The following is a 14,770-nucleotide window of genomic DNA, read 5'->3' on the forward strand; positions in this document are numbered from 1 at the left end:
GGCTGGGTCATAGGGTAGGTCTATGTTGAGCTATTTGAGAAACCTCCATTCTGTTCTCCAAAGTGGTTGTACTAATTTGCACTCCCACCAACAATGGAGGAGGGTTCCTCTTTCCCCACACCCCCTCCAGCATTTGTTATTGCCTGAGTTCAGAGTATAGGCCATTCTAACTGGTGTGAGGTGGTATCTCAGGGTTGTTTTAATTTGCATTTCCTTTACTGCCAGGGATGTTGAACATTTCTTCATATGTTTCTTTGCCATTTTTATCTCTTCTCTTGTGAAGTCTCTCTTTAGGTCCTTTGCCCATTTCATAATTGGTTTACTGGGCTTGGAGGGGCTTAGTTTTTTGAGTTCTCTGTAGATGACAGCTATTAGGCCTTTGTCTGTTGCTGTGCTGGTAAAGATCCTTTCCCATATGGTTGACTGTCTTTTTAGTTTGGTGGCTATGTCCTTAGCTGTGCAGACACTTTTTAATTTGTAGTAGTCCCATTTGTCGAGTCTCTCCCCTAACTGTTATGCCCCTGGGACTCTATTCAGGAAGTTCCTTCCTGTGCCAATAAGTTCTAGCATCTTTCCTACTCTATCCCTCAGTAGTTTCAAGGATTCAGGACTTATATTGAGGTCCTTGATCCATTTTGAGTTGATCTTGATGCATGATGATAGGCTAGGGTCTGCTTTGAGTTTTCTGCATATGGCTGCCCAGTTCTCCCAGCACCAGTAGTTGAAGAGGCTCTGTTTATTCCATTGTATGTCTTTAGCTCCTTTGTCGAATATCAGCTGACTGTAAGAGTGCGATTTTATTTGTGGGTCTTCAATTCTACTCCACTGGTCTTCAGGTCTGTTTTTATACCAATACCAGGCTGTTTTTGTTTTGTCTATAGTAGAACTTGAAGTCTGGTATTGTGATACCTTCTGCACTGCTTTTTTTGCCTAGAATTGCTTTGGCTATTCGAGGTCTTTTGCTGTTCCATATGAATTTATGGGTTGCTTTCTCTATTTCAGTGAAGAATGTAGCTGGGATTTTGATGGGGATTGCATTGAATTTGTATAACAATTTGGGCAATATGGCCATTTTCACTATATTGATTCTGCCTAGCCATGAGCATGGGAGGTCTTTCCATCTCCTTGTGTCTTCTTTGATTTCCTTTATTAGATTTTTATAGTTCTCATTAAATAGGCCCATCATGTCTTTGGTTAGGTTGATCCCTAGGTATTTTATTCTTATTTTGGCTATTGTAAAAGGAATTATTTGCATAATTTCCTTTTCTGCATGTATATTGCTGGTGTACAGAAAAGCTGCTGACTTTTGTGGATTGATTTTGTAGCCTGCTACTTTGCCAAAATGGTTTATTAGGTATAGGAGTTTGGGGACTGAGTTTTTTTGGGTCCTTCCCATATAAGATCATGTCATTTGAGAATAGGGATAGCTTGATTTCTTACTTGCCGATGTGGATCCCTTTGATGTCCTCCTCTTGCCTTATTGCTATGGCTAGGGATTCTAGCACTATGTTGAAAAGAAGTGGGGAAAGTGGGCATCCTTGTCCTGTTCCTGAGTTTAGATGGAATGATTTTAGTTTCTCCCCATTTAATACGATGTTAGCAGTTGGTCTGTTGTATATGGATTTTATTGTTTTGAGGAATGTTCCATCTATTCCTGTTTTCTCCAGAGCTTTTAATAAGTATGGATATTGTATTTTGTCAAAGGCTTTTTGGGCATCGACTGAGATAAAAATGTGATTCTTGATTTAATTCTGTTTATCTGGTGAATTATGTTGATTGATTTACGGATGTTAAACCATCCTTGTGACTGTGGGATGAAGCCTACTTGGTCATGATGTATGATTTTCTTGATCAGTTTCTGGATCCTGTTAGCTAATATTTTATCGAGGAGCTTTGCCTCTGTGTTCATTAGTGATATTGGTCTGCAGTTCTCTTTTTTTGTTGGGTCTTTGCCTGGTTTGGGGATGAGTATAATATTAGCTTCATAGAATGAGTTTGGGATTTCTCCCTCTGTTTCTCTTTCATGGAAGAGTTTGAGGAGTATTGGTATTAGCTCATCACTAAAGGTTTTATAGAATTTGTTGTTTAATCTATCTGGGCCTGGGCTTTTCTTTGTTGGGAGGCTCTTGATTACCCCTTGAATTTCGCTGTAAGTTATTGGTTTATTTAGTTGATTTATTTCTTCTTGGTTCAGTTTGGGGAGATTATACTTTTCTAAGAATTGATCCATTTCTGTAAAATTATTGTTTTTTAGTGAGTAGCGGTTCTAGAAATAGTTCCTTATGATTGTTTGAATATTGTGTGTATTTGTTGTAATTTTTCTGGAGGAGTCCCTGATTTTACATATATCAGTCTCTTCTTTTTTTTGTAAGTCTTCTGAGGGGACTGTCGATTTTATTTATTTTCTCAAAGAACCAGCTTTTAGTCTTATTTATTTGTTGAATGGTCTTTTTATCTGCAATCAGATTTATCTCTTCTTTAATCTTTGTGATCTCTTACCTCGTTGTCATTTTGGATTTGATCATTTCTTGTTTCTCCAGTTGTTTTAGTTTCATCATGAGGTTATTTACCTGCTCTGCCTCCATTCTTTTAATGTGAGTTCTGAGGGCAATGATCTTGCCACTCAGCACTGCTTTAGCTATAGCCCATCGGTTCCTTTGTGATGTATTTTCATTGTCATTGTGGCTTATGAATTCATTAATTTCATCTTTAATTTGGTCTGTGGCCCAAGTGAGGGGTTTATACTTCAAGAATGTGTATAACCTCTGTGGTAACCATTGTTATTGAGGGTTACCTTTATTCCACTGTGGTCAGATATAATACATGGGATGATGTCATATTTTTGTATTTGCTGAGGTTCTTTGTGTGGGCTATGACATGGTCTATTTTGGAGTATGATCCATGGGCTGCTGAGAAGAAGGTGGGTCTCTGTAGGTTGGACGATTATGTATAGATCTGTCAGATTCATTTGGGATATGGTGTTACTTAAGTCCTGAGTTCCCTTGCTAATCCTCTGGGTGTTGGATCTGTCTCTTGGAGAGAGTAGGGTTTGAAAGTCACCCACTATGATTGTGTTTGGGTCTATCTTGTTCTGTAGTTCTGTGAGAATTTTCTTGACATATGTAGGGCCTCTTTTGTTTGGTGAGTATACATTTATCACTGTGATGTCTTGGTTCTGGATTTTCCATGTATTAAAATGTAGTGTCCTTCTTTGTCTTTCTGAGTTGATTTTAATGAGAAGTCCAGCTTGTCTGAGATCAGGATAGCTACTCCTGCTGTTTTGGTAGGTGCATTTACTTTTTTTTTTTGTTTGTGGATCCACTCTGCCATTCTGCTCCTCTTTATGGGAGAGTTTAAACCGTTTATATTCAAAGAGATCAAGGTTAAGAGAGTTTTTTCTCCTTCCATTTTCCTGTCAGGCTGTTTTTCCTCTCCTTTTTTTCTTGTCTTTAGTGAGCTGTTCTTTCTGTTGGGTTCTGGCTATTGTAGTTTCTTTCTGTTTCTGTCTGTGTGTCCTGTACGATTTCTGTCGGGTGGGGTTCCCCTCTTAGAATTCGCTGTAAGGCTGGTTTTTTATTCACATACTCCTTTAGATCCTCTTTGTTATGGAAAGATCTTTTTTTTTCCCCTCAAATATGAACTATAGCTTCGCTGGATATTTTACTCTGGGTTGGCGGTTGTTGGCCAGTAGGACTTGGATGGTGTTCTTCCATTCTCTTCGCGTGTGCTAGTTTTGTGTGGAGAGGTCTGCTGTTATTCGGATCCTTTTCCCATTGTAATAAATTTCTTCGCTTCGGCTGCGTTCAAAATTTGCTCTTTTTTTTTTTTTTTTTGGCCAGTCCTGGGCCTTGGACTCTGGGCCTGAGCACTGTCCCTGGCTTCTTCCCGCTCAAGGCTAGCACTCTGCCACTTGAGCCACAGCGCCGCTTCTGGCCATTTTCTGTATATGTGGTGCTGGGGAATCGAACCTAGGGCCTCGTGTATCCGAGGCAGGCACTCTTGCCACTAGGCTATATCCCCAGCCCCAAAATTTGCTCTTTATTCCTGAGATCTGTAGTCTTGATTATTATGTGCCTGGGCAAGGATTTTCTAGGGTCTGGTCTGCCAGGCGTCCTATAGGCTTTGGTTACCTGGGTGAAGTCCCTCGTGAGATTGGGGAAGTTTTCTGCAATCACTTTATTGAAAATACGTTGAAGCCCTCTGCTCTGGTATTTGGCTCCTTCTTCTATTCCCATTATGTGCAGATTATATCTCATGTCTTTGTCCACTAGCTCCTGGATTAGTCTGCCGGGGAGCTTTACCATTTCTTGGAGTGTGGTAATTTTCTGGTCCTTGTTGGCTGCATCATTGTCCAAGAGAGAGATTCTGGCTTCAATATTGTCAATTCTTTGTGCTGTGGATTCAAGTGTGGAGTTTATGGATGTCAGGGAGCTATTTATGGTTGCCAGATCAGCTCTGATCTTGGAAATTTTTTCCTTTAAAGAGTTGTATTTTAAATCTATTTTTTCATGCATTTCACTTCTCAGGATGTTAAGGTCTTCTTTAACTGAGGTTTGCACTGTATCCTTTTTTGCTTCCATTTCTTTCTTGGTTTCCTGAAGGTCCTTCAAGACTTCCATTTTAAACTCCTGGAATTGTTTTGTGATTTTGTTCCTGAGGCTTTCCATCATTTCTGCTATCGTAGCCCCAGTTGCGTTTTTATTCTTCATCTCCTCTTCAGTCCTGCTGCTTTTTGGAGCTGGCTAGTTGGCTTGCTCTTTCATGTAGTTTGCAATATTTCTTTGTGATTTGCGCAACTGGAGATCTGTAGGTGATTTCCTTGGGTTGGATTTGTGCTGGTTCCCGCTGTTCCATCAGTGGGAGACTTGTTTGTGTCTGGCTCTGGGTTTGAGTTTGGCTGTTGAACCTTACTGCCCAATGGGTGAGCGTGACCATCTTGGTTGTTGCTGGGGTGGTCACCTTCACTGCACTTGGGGGTGGGTAGGTTCTGTGTCTTTCTCTGTGGGATAGTGTCCTGCCGCTGTGTTGTGCTGACCCTAGTGTGCCCCTGGTGGGGGTTTGCGGGTCACTGATTCAGCGTGGTGTGGAGGCTTTTCTCTTCTTTGGTTCTTTTTTCCACTCGGTACCTTGGTCAGAGGAGCTCACCGCTCAGGTTAAGATTTGCAGCTTAGAGGCGGTTCGCCCACCTGTGTGGGTTGCTCCGGGGCTGGTGTTGTTGAGTGGCGGCCCACCCACCTGTGCGAGATGCACCTAGCAGAGTGGGTGCTGCCACAGGGGGGCACTGCCCCCCTGTGTGAAGCTCCTGCGTGGGTTTGGGGAGGAGGTCCTCTTGCTGGAGGGCTAGCACGCTGACCCACACTGGCCCTCGGGGGGAGGTGCATGCATGTGCACTCTAGTGCTTCCTCTGGGGGTGTGCTGCCCCAAGCTGTTGGAGGGTGCTTGTGCCCTCTTGTGAGTTTGCTGTGGGGGGCAGGTTGGTGGCCACAGACTCTGTGCCTCAGCTGCAAGGGGGGCATGTGTTCGGGCCCAGTGAGCCTGTGACTGTTGTTCAAAAAGTCTGCGAGGGCCAGGCGCCTCAGGTGGGGCTTCCAATGCCCACCAGTCCCTGGGGCCCTGTTGGGGAGGGGGCGGGGCCGGTGCAGCCTGGCTCAGGCTCCTCTGCTGCCTTGGCGCTGCTCCGCCCCTGCTAGCTCCTGTGTCCTCCCAGAGTCTGTAGGGACCTTTCCCTGCCTGATTTGGGGCTGACTCCTTTGTTCCCTCGGGGTGGGGAGGGGGAGGGAGCTCTAGCTTCTTTGTAGGTTTTTGGGTCTCTGCTAGAGCTGGTCTCCCATGGGGGGAGGGTAAGAGTAATGGGGAACTTACTGGTCCTGGATTGTGTGAGCGTCCCGCACTGTCGTGGGCTTTTCGGGGCTGTGGTGCTAGGGTGCGGCGATTGGTCATTTGGTGGTGGTGGCCCCAGCTTTCCCCCTCTGGGTGGCCCAGTTCCCCTGCTTCTTACCTCTGATCCCAGCCATAGGATGCCGCAGCTCCGGTGTCTCTGTTGGTCTGCACTCAGTTCTGGGGTCCGTGAAACTCCTGCTGTCTGGACTCTGCACTCCTGGTGTGATGTTTTGGCAGTTGGTTTGCTGGTGCTGGGTCCCCTTTCCCAGCCTGGCCCTGTTCGGGCCAGGGTCTCTGGGTGGGGGAGGGTACCCCGGAGATTTTCTGGCTCTGTGAAGGTTATAGGCTCTTCTTTTTTTGTTCTTTTTCATTTCCTGAGTTCCTCTGTTGCTTCTGGCTGCTGGTTTTGCTGTATTCTTGATGGGGTGTTGGGTGCTGGAGTTCCCATCTCACTATTCAGTTGGAGCGAGTTGGGGTGCCTCCCTACTGTGGCGGTGCCATCTTTGATCAGAAGAAACTTTTAAGTAAAGATAAGTTATTATATTTAGAGGTGAAATATTGGCAAAGATACAAGATTATTTTATGCAAATTCTATATCAAATTCTTAGAAACATGCAGGTAAAATAGCATTGTAAATACTTGCTTAAATATTTTACACTTAACTAATTTAAGGCACAAAACGTACATAAAGAGAAACATGACACTATTTTATTGGAGAAGCTCATCAATGCTACCAGAAATTATACAGATTACAAACATGGTTGCTCTTTTAAACCTTCTCTCATACATTTTTTTCAAGCCTACTATATAATTAAAATGGCAAATGATGAGAAAAGGGAATGTTGAAATGTGACATAACTGTATCATTCTAAACAAGCAATGCTTCTTTGGAGTCAAGAATTTAGCATGAGACCAAGATGTAATTCAAACAAGAGAAATATTGCTTTGCATATTGTTCATTAATGTTGGTGCAGAAGATAAAAGTAGTTGAATTACTACTTGCTTTATTTCTCTGCCCGTTTTCTTTTAAGTAGAATGATTGTGGCTCTGATGTGATGTTTTCAAAGTCATAATTCATACATTGCCTCAGACAGGCTGCATGTTGAATTGGTAATGTTTGGTAACTGTTTGATATTTTGTTTTATCAGGAGCTACAACCATAGAGAAATACGACCTCAGAACAAATCTGTGGATTCAGGCAGGGATGATGAATGGCAGGAGGCTACAGTTTGGTGTGGCTGTTATTGATGATAAACTCTTTGTAATTGGAGGTCGAGATGGCTTAAAGACATTAAACACTGTGGAATGCTACAATCCCAAAACCAAAACCTGGACTGTTTTACCGCCTATGTCAACGCACAGACATGGGCTAGGTAAGGTCTCTAACTTTATTAATTTAATTCTTACAAATATGTTGTTAATAATGTATTGTAAGTGTACATTAATATGTAATATGGATGTTCTATGTTCTTTTATTTATATAAAGTATGGGGTGGTGAAGTATTTTCTTTCAATTAGCATTCATGATGTTTTCTTGAGTTGACAAATTGAATTGAATTGCTGTGAGAGATACAAATAAATACCAAGTGAACTGAATTGCTGTGTTGATAAATTGGATTGTTGTATGAGGATTGCTCAAGCTGTTTTCAAACTTTCACAATTAATATGCATATGTTGAATATGAAACATATTCAAAAGGAAAAGTATTAAGTAAATGCAAATAGAGAAGGGCCTAAGTGAAGAGCTAGTTAATATTAACTGGATGAAACTTAAAGTGATCATTTAAGTTTGAATAAGTTTGTGATGAATAGCATGTTTATCTGTTTACATTGGGAGCTAACTTCAAGCTATAATTCTTATTTTTAATAATCAGAATTCTTTCTGTATTCTGTATTCAATATATCAAGTAGATACAAGATTTGAAATATTTCATCCTATATTCTGGTTTCTTGTTTCCTAGTAGTGTGCTTTAAAGTACTGTCAAATTAACTTCAAGTATCCACTAAGTTTTTTGGCTTTATTTTTTTTTTTAAATTTTTCTTGTGATTTTAGAAGAATCTGGAGAAAATTTAAGAAATTATTGTTTTTCTCTGTCATGAATACCTATGTTCATGGTTTCTATTTTTTAACAGAGATTATTAAGAGAAATTTTTTATATTCTGTGTTGAATGATCACATTATCAAAATACATTGAATATTACTGTGTCCGCTGAAATAAACATGTGATTTTTGGCCTGTTTTCCATTAGCACAACATATTGCATTACAAGATTATCAAATGCTAATCTGTTGTCTTCTTCAGATAAATCTCATTTCATCATGACATACGATTCTTTTCAAAATTTTCTTGGTTTGGTTTTTGTTATTGTATGAAAAATTGTTTGTTCACATTCCTAAAAGTTATTGTCTGATATTTTCCTTTCTTATTATAACATTGCCTGGTTTGGATATAAAGACAATACTGATGTTAAACTATAAATTGGGATGTACTCACATATTTTTATATAGTAGAAACATATATACAGGATGTTTAGCAACTTCAAAGAAATAAGTATTGAATATTTTCCCTTAGTATCCCAATTGCATTTGTACAATGTCTAAAAACACATTTTGTTCTGATCTAATCTCTTTTATTTTATTTTGGGTTTTTTTTGCCAGTTATGGAGCTTGAACTCTGGGCTTGGGTACTGTCCCTGAACTTTTGTGCTTAAGGCTAATGGCTCTACCACTTGAGCTACAGCTTTTTCTTTATGAAAAATAGCTTTAGTGGGGATAAGTGTCTCACAGACTTTCCTGCCCATTTTAGCGTCGAAATAATAATCCTCAGATCTCATCTTCCTAAGAAGTTAGGATTTTAGGTATGAACTATGGGATTTTAGGTATGAACTATGCCTCCATTTCATTGATTTCATTGAATAAATGCTAACTAGATTATTACAAGCCTTGAATTATAGCTGTAATTTTTGCCTTCTGTTGACTAGTATTTTTTAGTATTTTTTTTTTATCTAGTAGTAGACTTGAGAAGACCTTACTCTGCCAATTTTTTTCAAGGTAATCACATGTAATAGTTTCTCATATGTACAAAGGCATAACCAGTGGCCATTCAGTAAAATAATTCTCTTCAAAAATAGACTAAAAGTTATGATTAGCTATACTGGAACGTGATAAAACCAAGACAGCTTTGGCTTTTATGTTGAGAACAAAATTATATTCTTATGAATATTTGGACAGGATGAAGATGCTTTCAGGAAAAGACTGTTTATGCCAGACATCATTCATTTTCCAAAGGATAACTTTAAACACCAGAAAACTTAAATATTTTTGGTATTCTCAAATCAGTGAAGTAGGTATATCAATTTGCAGCATAAATTGTAAAATATAAAGACATAAAAGCAGAATCTAAGAATCTCTTCCCATTCAAATTTTTCTGCTAAATATGTAATTGAATAAAAGGAAAAAGTAAATGGGATTAAGTGATTTAAAATAATTAAGATAAACATATTGAAAGCTATGAAAAAAACGATGAAGCAAATGTTGGTAAACAGAAAGTTGGATATCTTACTCTTGGAAGTGTTAAATGACATTGTGATTATGATAGTAATTATGATAGAAAATTTAGAAATTGTCAGTGAGATTTTATTGTAGCACATATTTTATAAAAATACAAATTCAGAATTCCACTAGGAAATATGAACAGAAGAAACAAGTAAAAATGTCATAATATTGACTATACAGTTATGATTCCTACTCAAAAATAAACTAAATATAAAAATAATATAAATGAATACTGATAAAAATAGCAGTAATGGGCTGGGATGTATCTCAGAGGCAAAGCACTTGCGTAGCAAGTGCAACATCCTGGGTTCAATCCCCAGTACCAAAAAAGAAAAGACAAAAATAAATAGCAGTAAACAGAGAATTCACCTCATCGGAAACCTTTCAACAACAATGGTAGCCTCTAGAGAATAAAGAACACACACTTGAAACCTCTGACATGTTTTGACATTGCCCTTGCCAAATCAAGATACTTCTCAAGCATGAAGGCAGAAATGACATTATAAGATATTGGTTCTGCCAATCTCAGCCAAGATCTCAAAAGTGCTCCTGAAAAACATGAGACTCAGGTGGAAAAAAAATTAAAGGATTTTCTCAAAAGGAACCTCTTAGTCTAGTCAGAAGTTACAGTTAATATTGAAATCTCTCTCTTTTTTTTTTAGTTTAAGATAGAAGATGAACTGTGTACATTCATGGGGTCTTGCCTCATGGGAGAAGTTGTCATTAGATACTCTCTTTCTCAAAATCAAACATAGGATTGTCTCCTATATGTAACCTTTGGACATTGCTAATGTGTCATAAACTTCCTTATAAGTTATTTATATTGCCCTATACATTGTTTGCTGGAATTATATTACAGAAACAACCTGGGATACAGTAGTTAGAGTGGGATAATGGCCAAGGCTGAAATGGGAAAATTTGTTTTCAGAAATGCACGTATGCGAAGTAAACAAATCAATGAGGAATCATAAGCTACATGGGGGAGACATGATGTCAAAATGTCAAGTAATACTTAAAATAATTTTAAGCATTTTAATCATGAATTTCCTTGAAAAAACATAGTCCATGTTCTTATTTATTAGCAGCCTTTTCTCTATTTCTTAGGATTCATGGAGGAAAGATTTACTTCATGGCATGAAGCCAGTATCATTATAGCATAATCCTCACAGTTACCTCTGATATAACTCATTGAGCTAGAAAATCTCATTCTAGGATGTCAGCTTTCCTTGTTTGAAAGGGAACATTTGTTTCATCAGAACCCATGTTTCCCTAATTATATCAATATACATTTGTCTTTCTTGTGTTTGGTTTACTTAAGAAATAGTTTCTTACAAGACCCTGACAACCTGTTTATTTGAAAAGTTTATTCCATCAAATATTACACAAGGAAATACAGTTTAAATCTGACCATTCACCATACCTCATGAAACATTAAAAATGATACAGTAAAAATAATGCAGAAGGGCAAGTTAAGGATGAAACTGAAATGTACAATTCTCTTGAGAATATGCACTCATATAAACATACTCAGAAAATATGGTCATACCCCACAGCAATAATACACAAAAAATTAAATAAATCATGTTTAAAGCCAACCTTTTATTAGTTTTATAAATGTCATTTATAGCTCAAATGACTTAAAAATGAGAAGCTATAACAGAAACGTCTGAAATGGTGTCAAGAATTTTGGAACTGAGGTGAAAAAAATTCATGTCATGATACTATTCTGCATTTAGATAAAGCTAGTTTTCTGTGTGTGTGTGTGTGTGTGTGTGTGTGTGTGTGTGTGTGTGTGTGTGTGTTTACATACGGAGAACCTAAATTGTTGGGGCCTCTCTGGGACCCCTCTCCTCACTTCTCCAGGGGAGATGCCTGAATTCTAACTAAGAAAGAACATTCGGCTTTGTCCCCCACCTGCAGAAGGCAAACCATGCTCTCATGGATTATGCTAAGTTGAGGAAAGGTTGCCAAAGCCTCCCCTCCCTGGTCCCCTTACATGTGGAACGGAGAGAGAGACACAGGGAGGCCCCCCAGGGGCAGGGGCTTCTCTTCCTGTTACAGGCGGAAGGGGAGGGGACAGGCTAAAGCTAGCTGTGGCCTCTTAAAGGCACAGCTGTTCCCAACACTAAATAATTAGGTTTACTCTGAATTAGTTACAAAGTAAAAAATTATACTTTTTTGCAGCAGAAACAAACATACAAATTTACAATGATCTCTTCTACGGTTATATCTCAAACATTTGCTTGTGTTATTTATTACCCATTTTCAATCCTTTTTCCTGTTTCATTTGTGCTAATTTTGGTAATATCAAAGTGAATGGATAACATTGAGCTAAGGAAAGGGCTGAACTAATTAGTCAAATTAAATATGGGAAATTCAAGATTTTTTCATTCATTAAATCATCCCATTCAATGAACATTAAAATTTGTATTACCACTCATTAAAATACTCATTGAAAAATATAAACAAATAATTTGAAAAAGAATGAAAGATATATCATACTAAAGACATTACATCTAACTAGTGAGCTCCAATAAGTTAGTAGATCAGTAAAGAGTTAGACATGACTAAAAATTCTATGATCAATTGAATAAGCAAAAATATTTCCAGAGAGAAGTGATGCTAAAACTGAACCACAAAATCGTAATCATCAAAAATTTTGAAAAAGAAATGCACATTTAAGCCAAAAAAGCAAAAGATATAAATGTGTATATGTAAAGAAGTATTAGTTCTTATTTTATACAAGGCGAGCACTCTATCAATAGGCCATATTCCCAGCCCTCTTAGTTATTATTTTATGAAAGTGATTTTAAACAAGACATCTATATGTTTTCATATGTGTTCTCTAGCATAATATACAAGAATAATAGTATATCTTTCTCACTTTCTAAAATGATTTTTCAATTTAAAGTTTACACTTAATGTTGGCATATTTGTTTGGGAGGGAATTTTTGTCAATAATTATCTATGCATTTTAAATTTTGCTTCAAATTTTCACAATAAAGCTACAAATTTTCCTGATTTTTTTTTTGTTATTGAATTAAAGTGATTAGATTTTATTTTCAGAAGAGTTGATAATCTGGCAATAGAGGTAAATCATAAAGAAAAATCTACTACACAAAGAAAAAAAATTACTTGCAGAAAGTAAGGGAATTGAAATAAATCAGGATCCACACTTAAAGTTGATTTTTTAGTTGGCTTTGTTTATTCATTGCTTGTCTATTTTTCTAATTTGCTCTGAAGAAATCATTTTGTTTTATGTTTTAATATTTTTAGATGCTTTAATCTGCAAATCTTTCATTTTTCAATCTAAGTTTGTATTTGCACTTACATTTTAAACACAATTCCTTGAAGGTTCCAACTGGCATATAATAGAGTGTGTAATCAGTGAAAATGAGAATATGAATAGAACAAGAGATACTTAAGCCTAGAGAAGTTCAGAGAATGTTCATTTCAGAAATTTTATTTAGAAAGATAAATGAGAACCATACGTACTAATTAATTTGTTCAGATTGATATGGCACAATGGTGGCAAAGATGAATTTTTCCACAAACTTGATATATTATATTTTACTTGTTTTCCTTTGTGTACTCATTTTCTACCCCATTCTGATTATTTATTTTATTCCTGTTTCCAGCAATTTATCAAGTTTAATTGAACAAGTAGATATGTTCAGTCTAGGACAGAAGCCAGGTGTTGTAAGCCTAATTATGAGAAATTCATTAAGAAAACCATAAGTAAATTATAGTCTCATCCAAAATTGTGAAAGGGCCTTCTTGAGTCCTCAAGTAAATATAATATATTTTATGTCTGAAAAGATGGAGACATTAAGGTGGAAGTAATTTCTATTATTTTTAAGCATGTGAAGTCTGATTTCTGAAAGAATAGCAAAGAATGTAGAATAACTATTATTACAATATTATACATAAAAACAACACATTCAAGTTTAAGAAATTGAATGAGTCACAGTATGTACATATTCATATATATGATGTTGTTATCATATATAGTATATGTTGATGCACACATATCTGATTAAAATATTTTGAATTGTTCCCTAACTCTGACTATTTTCTTATAGTACAGAGCACCAAAATGGGAGTGTCTGTTAAAAGAGATACATGTACCTCACTCTCAGGTCTTTTTTGAGATGGCTGAGCAAGACCCCCAACCATTTTTATAAATGGTTGATGACATTATGGAGGGAACATGAGCAAAATGAAATATCACAGAGGAAGTAAGGGAATTGAAATAGCTTCAGGATGATTTATTATTATAAGAGCTTGTATTCTCTGGGATACCTTCGTTAATCCCTTCTTTTTTTTTTTTTCAAATTTTTATTATCAAACTGATGTACAGAGAGGTTACAGTTTCATACGTTAGGCATTGGATACATTTCTTGTACTGTTTGTTACCTTGTCCCTCGTTAATCCCTTCTTAAAGCCAATGTCCTCAATAAATGATTACTAAGGATCTTTGTTACATAAACATTTACTGTACGAAAAGAGTAAAGCTCTTGTTTGTATGAAGATGATCTCATTCTGGCATTTATTTATATTCATTCACTCCTCCATTACCAGAACTTGGTTGAAACCACAACCATGTACCTGTTTCTAAAACAAAACAAAACAAAACAAAAATCAGTATCATTCCAAGTAAATCTTCATTTCAAAATGCAACTTTACAATACAATAGGCATAAGTACACAGGATTTTAGGAAAATCTGATCTTTTTAGTACTAATAATTTCTATTATAATAATATTATGGAAAGAGTAAAAAAATGTTAGTAGAATGACAAAATATAATTTACAGAAGTAGAAAATAATTCCAAGTAAAAATATTCAAGGGACTATATTCCTGTGAGTTATTGAAATGGTAACTCTTTTTTTTAGCATAATCAAGACCTTTAAGAAATATTTAGCCAACAACATTTTTGAAGAATATAAACAGGTACATATACATACATATACACATGTATGAACATACTTTCTGTGCCATGATAATTAGTTTGAGATTCACCTAGTAGATTAGTTAAAAAAAAAAAAGCAAAAAACATTTCTGCACATACTCTTTTTCCAAAATTGATTAGAAAACGATGGCTCAATTTTAGGAAATAAACTAACCGCTTTACAATCATGACAGGATTATTGAAAATAGTGACAAAAAGCCCATTAAGCATAGTGAACAGGTTACTGTGGATTACATCTTGAACTGTCCCCTTCCTATCGACATTCGCTCTGCTTCCTGGATGCCATTTTGTGAACTGTTCTTCCCCAGCATGCCCTCTCTGACTCAATGGATCAACATCTCTGAAAACCCCTGATAAAACTCCTC

General features: G+C 37.0%; 1 protein-coding gene across 2 annotated transcripts in view; it reads left to right on the plus strand.

Moving 5' to 3' along the window:
• Klhl1 (kelch like family member 1) overlaps positions 1-14,770 on the plus strand; it is a 226,787-nt gene that overhangs the window by 172,427 nt on the left and 39,590 nt on the right. For both annotated transcript variants that reach the window (XM_048341261.1, XM_048341262.1), the window contains one exon: positions 7,029-7,253. In XM_048341261.1, the coding sequence (XP_048197218.1) occupies positions 7,029-7,253 (225 nt within the window). The remainder of the gene's footprint in view (positions 1-7,028; positions 7,254-14,770) is intronic.

This window comes from Perognathus longimembris, chromosome 3 (genome assembly GCF_023159225.1).
Source record: "Perognathus longimembris pacificus isolate PPM17 chromosome 3, ASM2315922v1, whole genome shotgun sequence".
Lineage (NCBI taxonomy): Eukaryota > Metazoa > Chordata > Mammalia > Rodentia > Heteromyidae > Perognathus > Perognathus longimembris.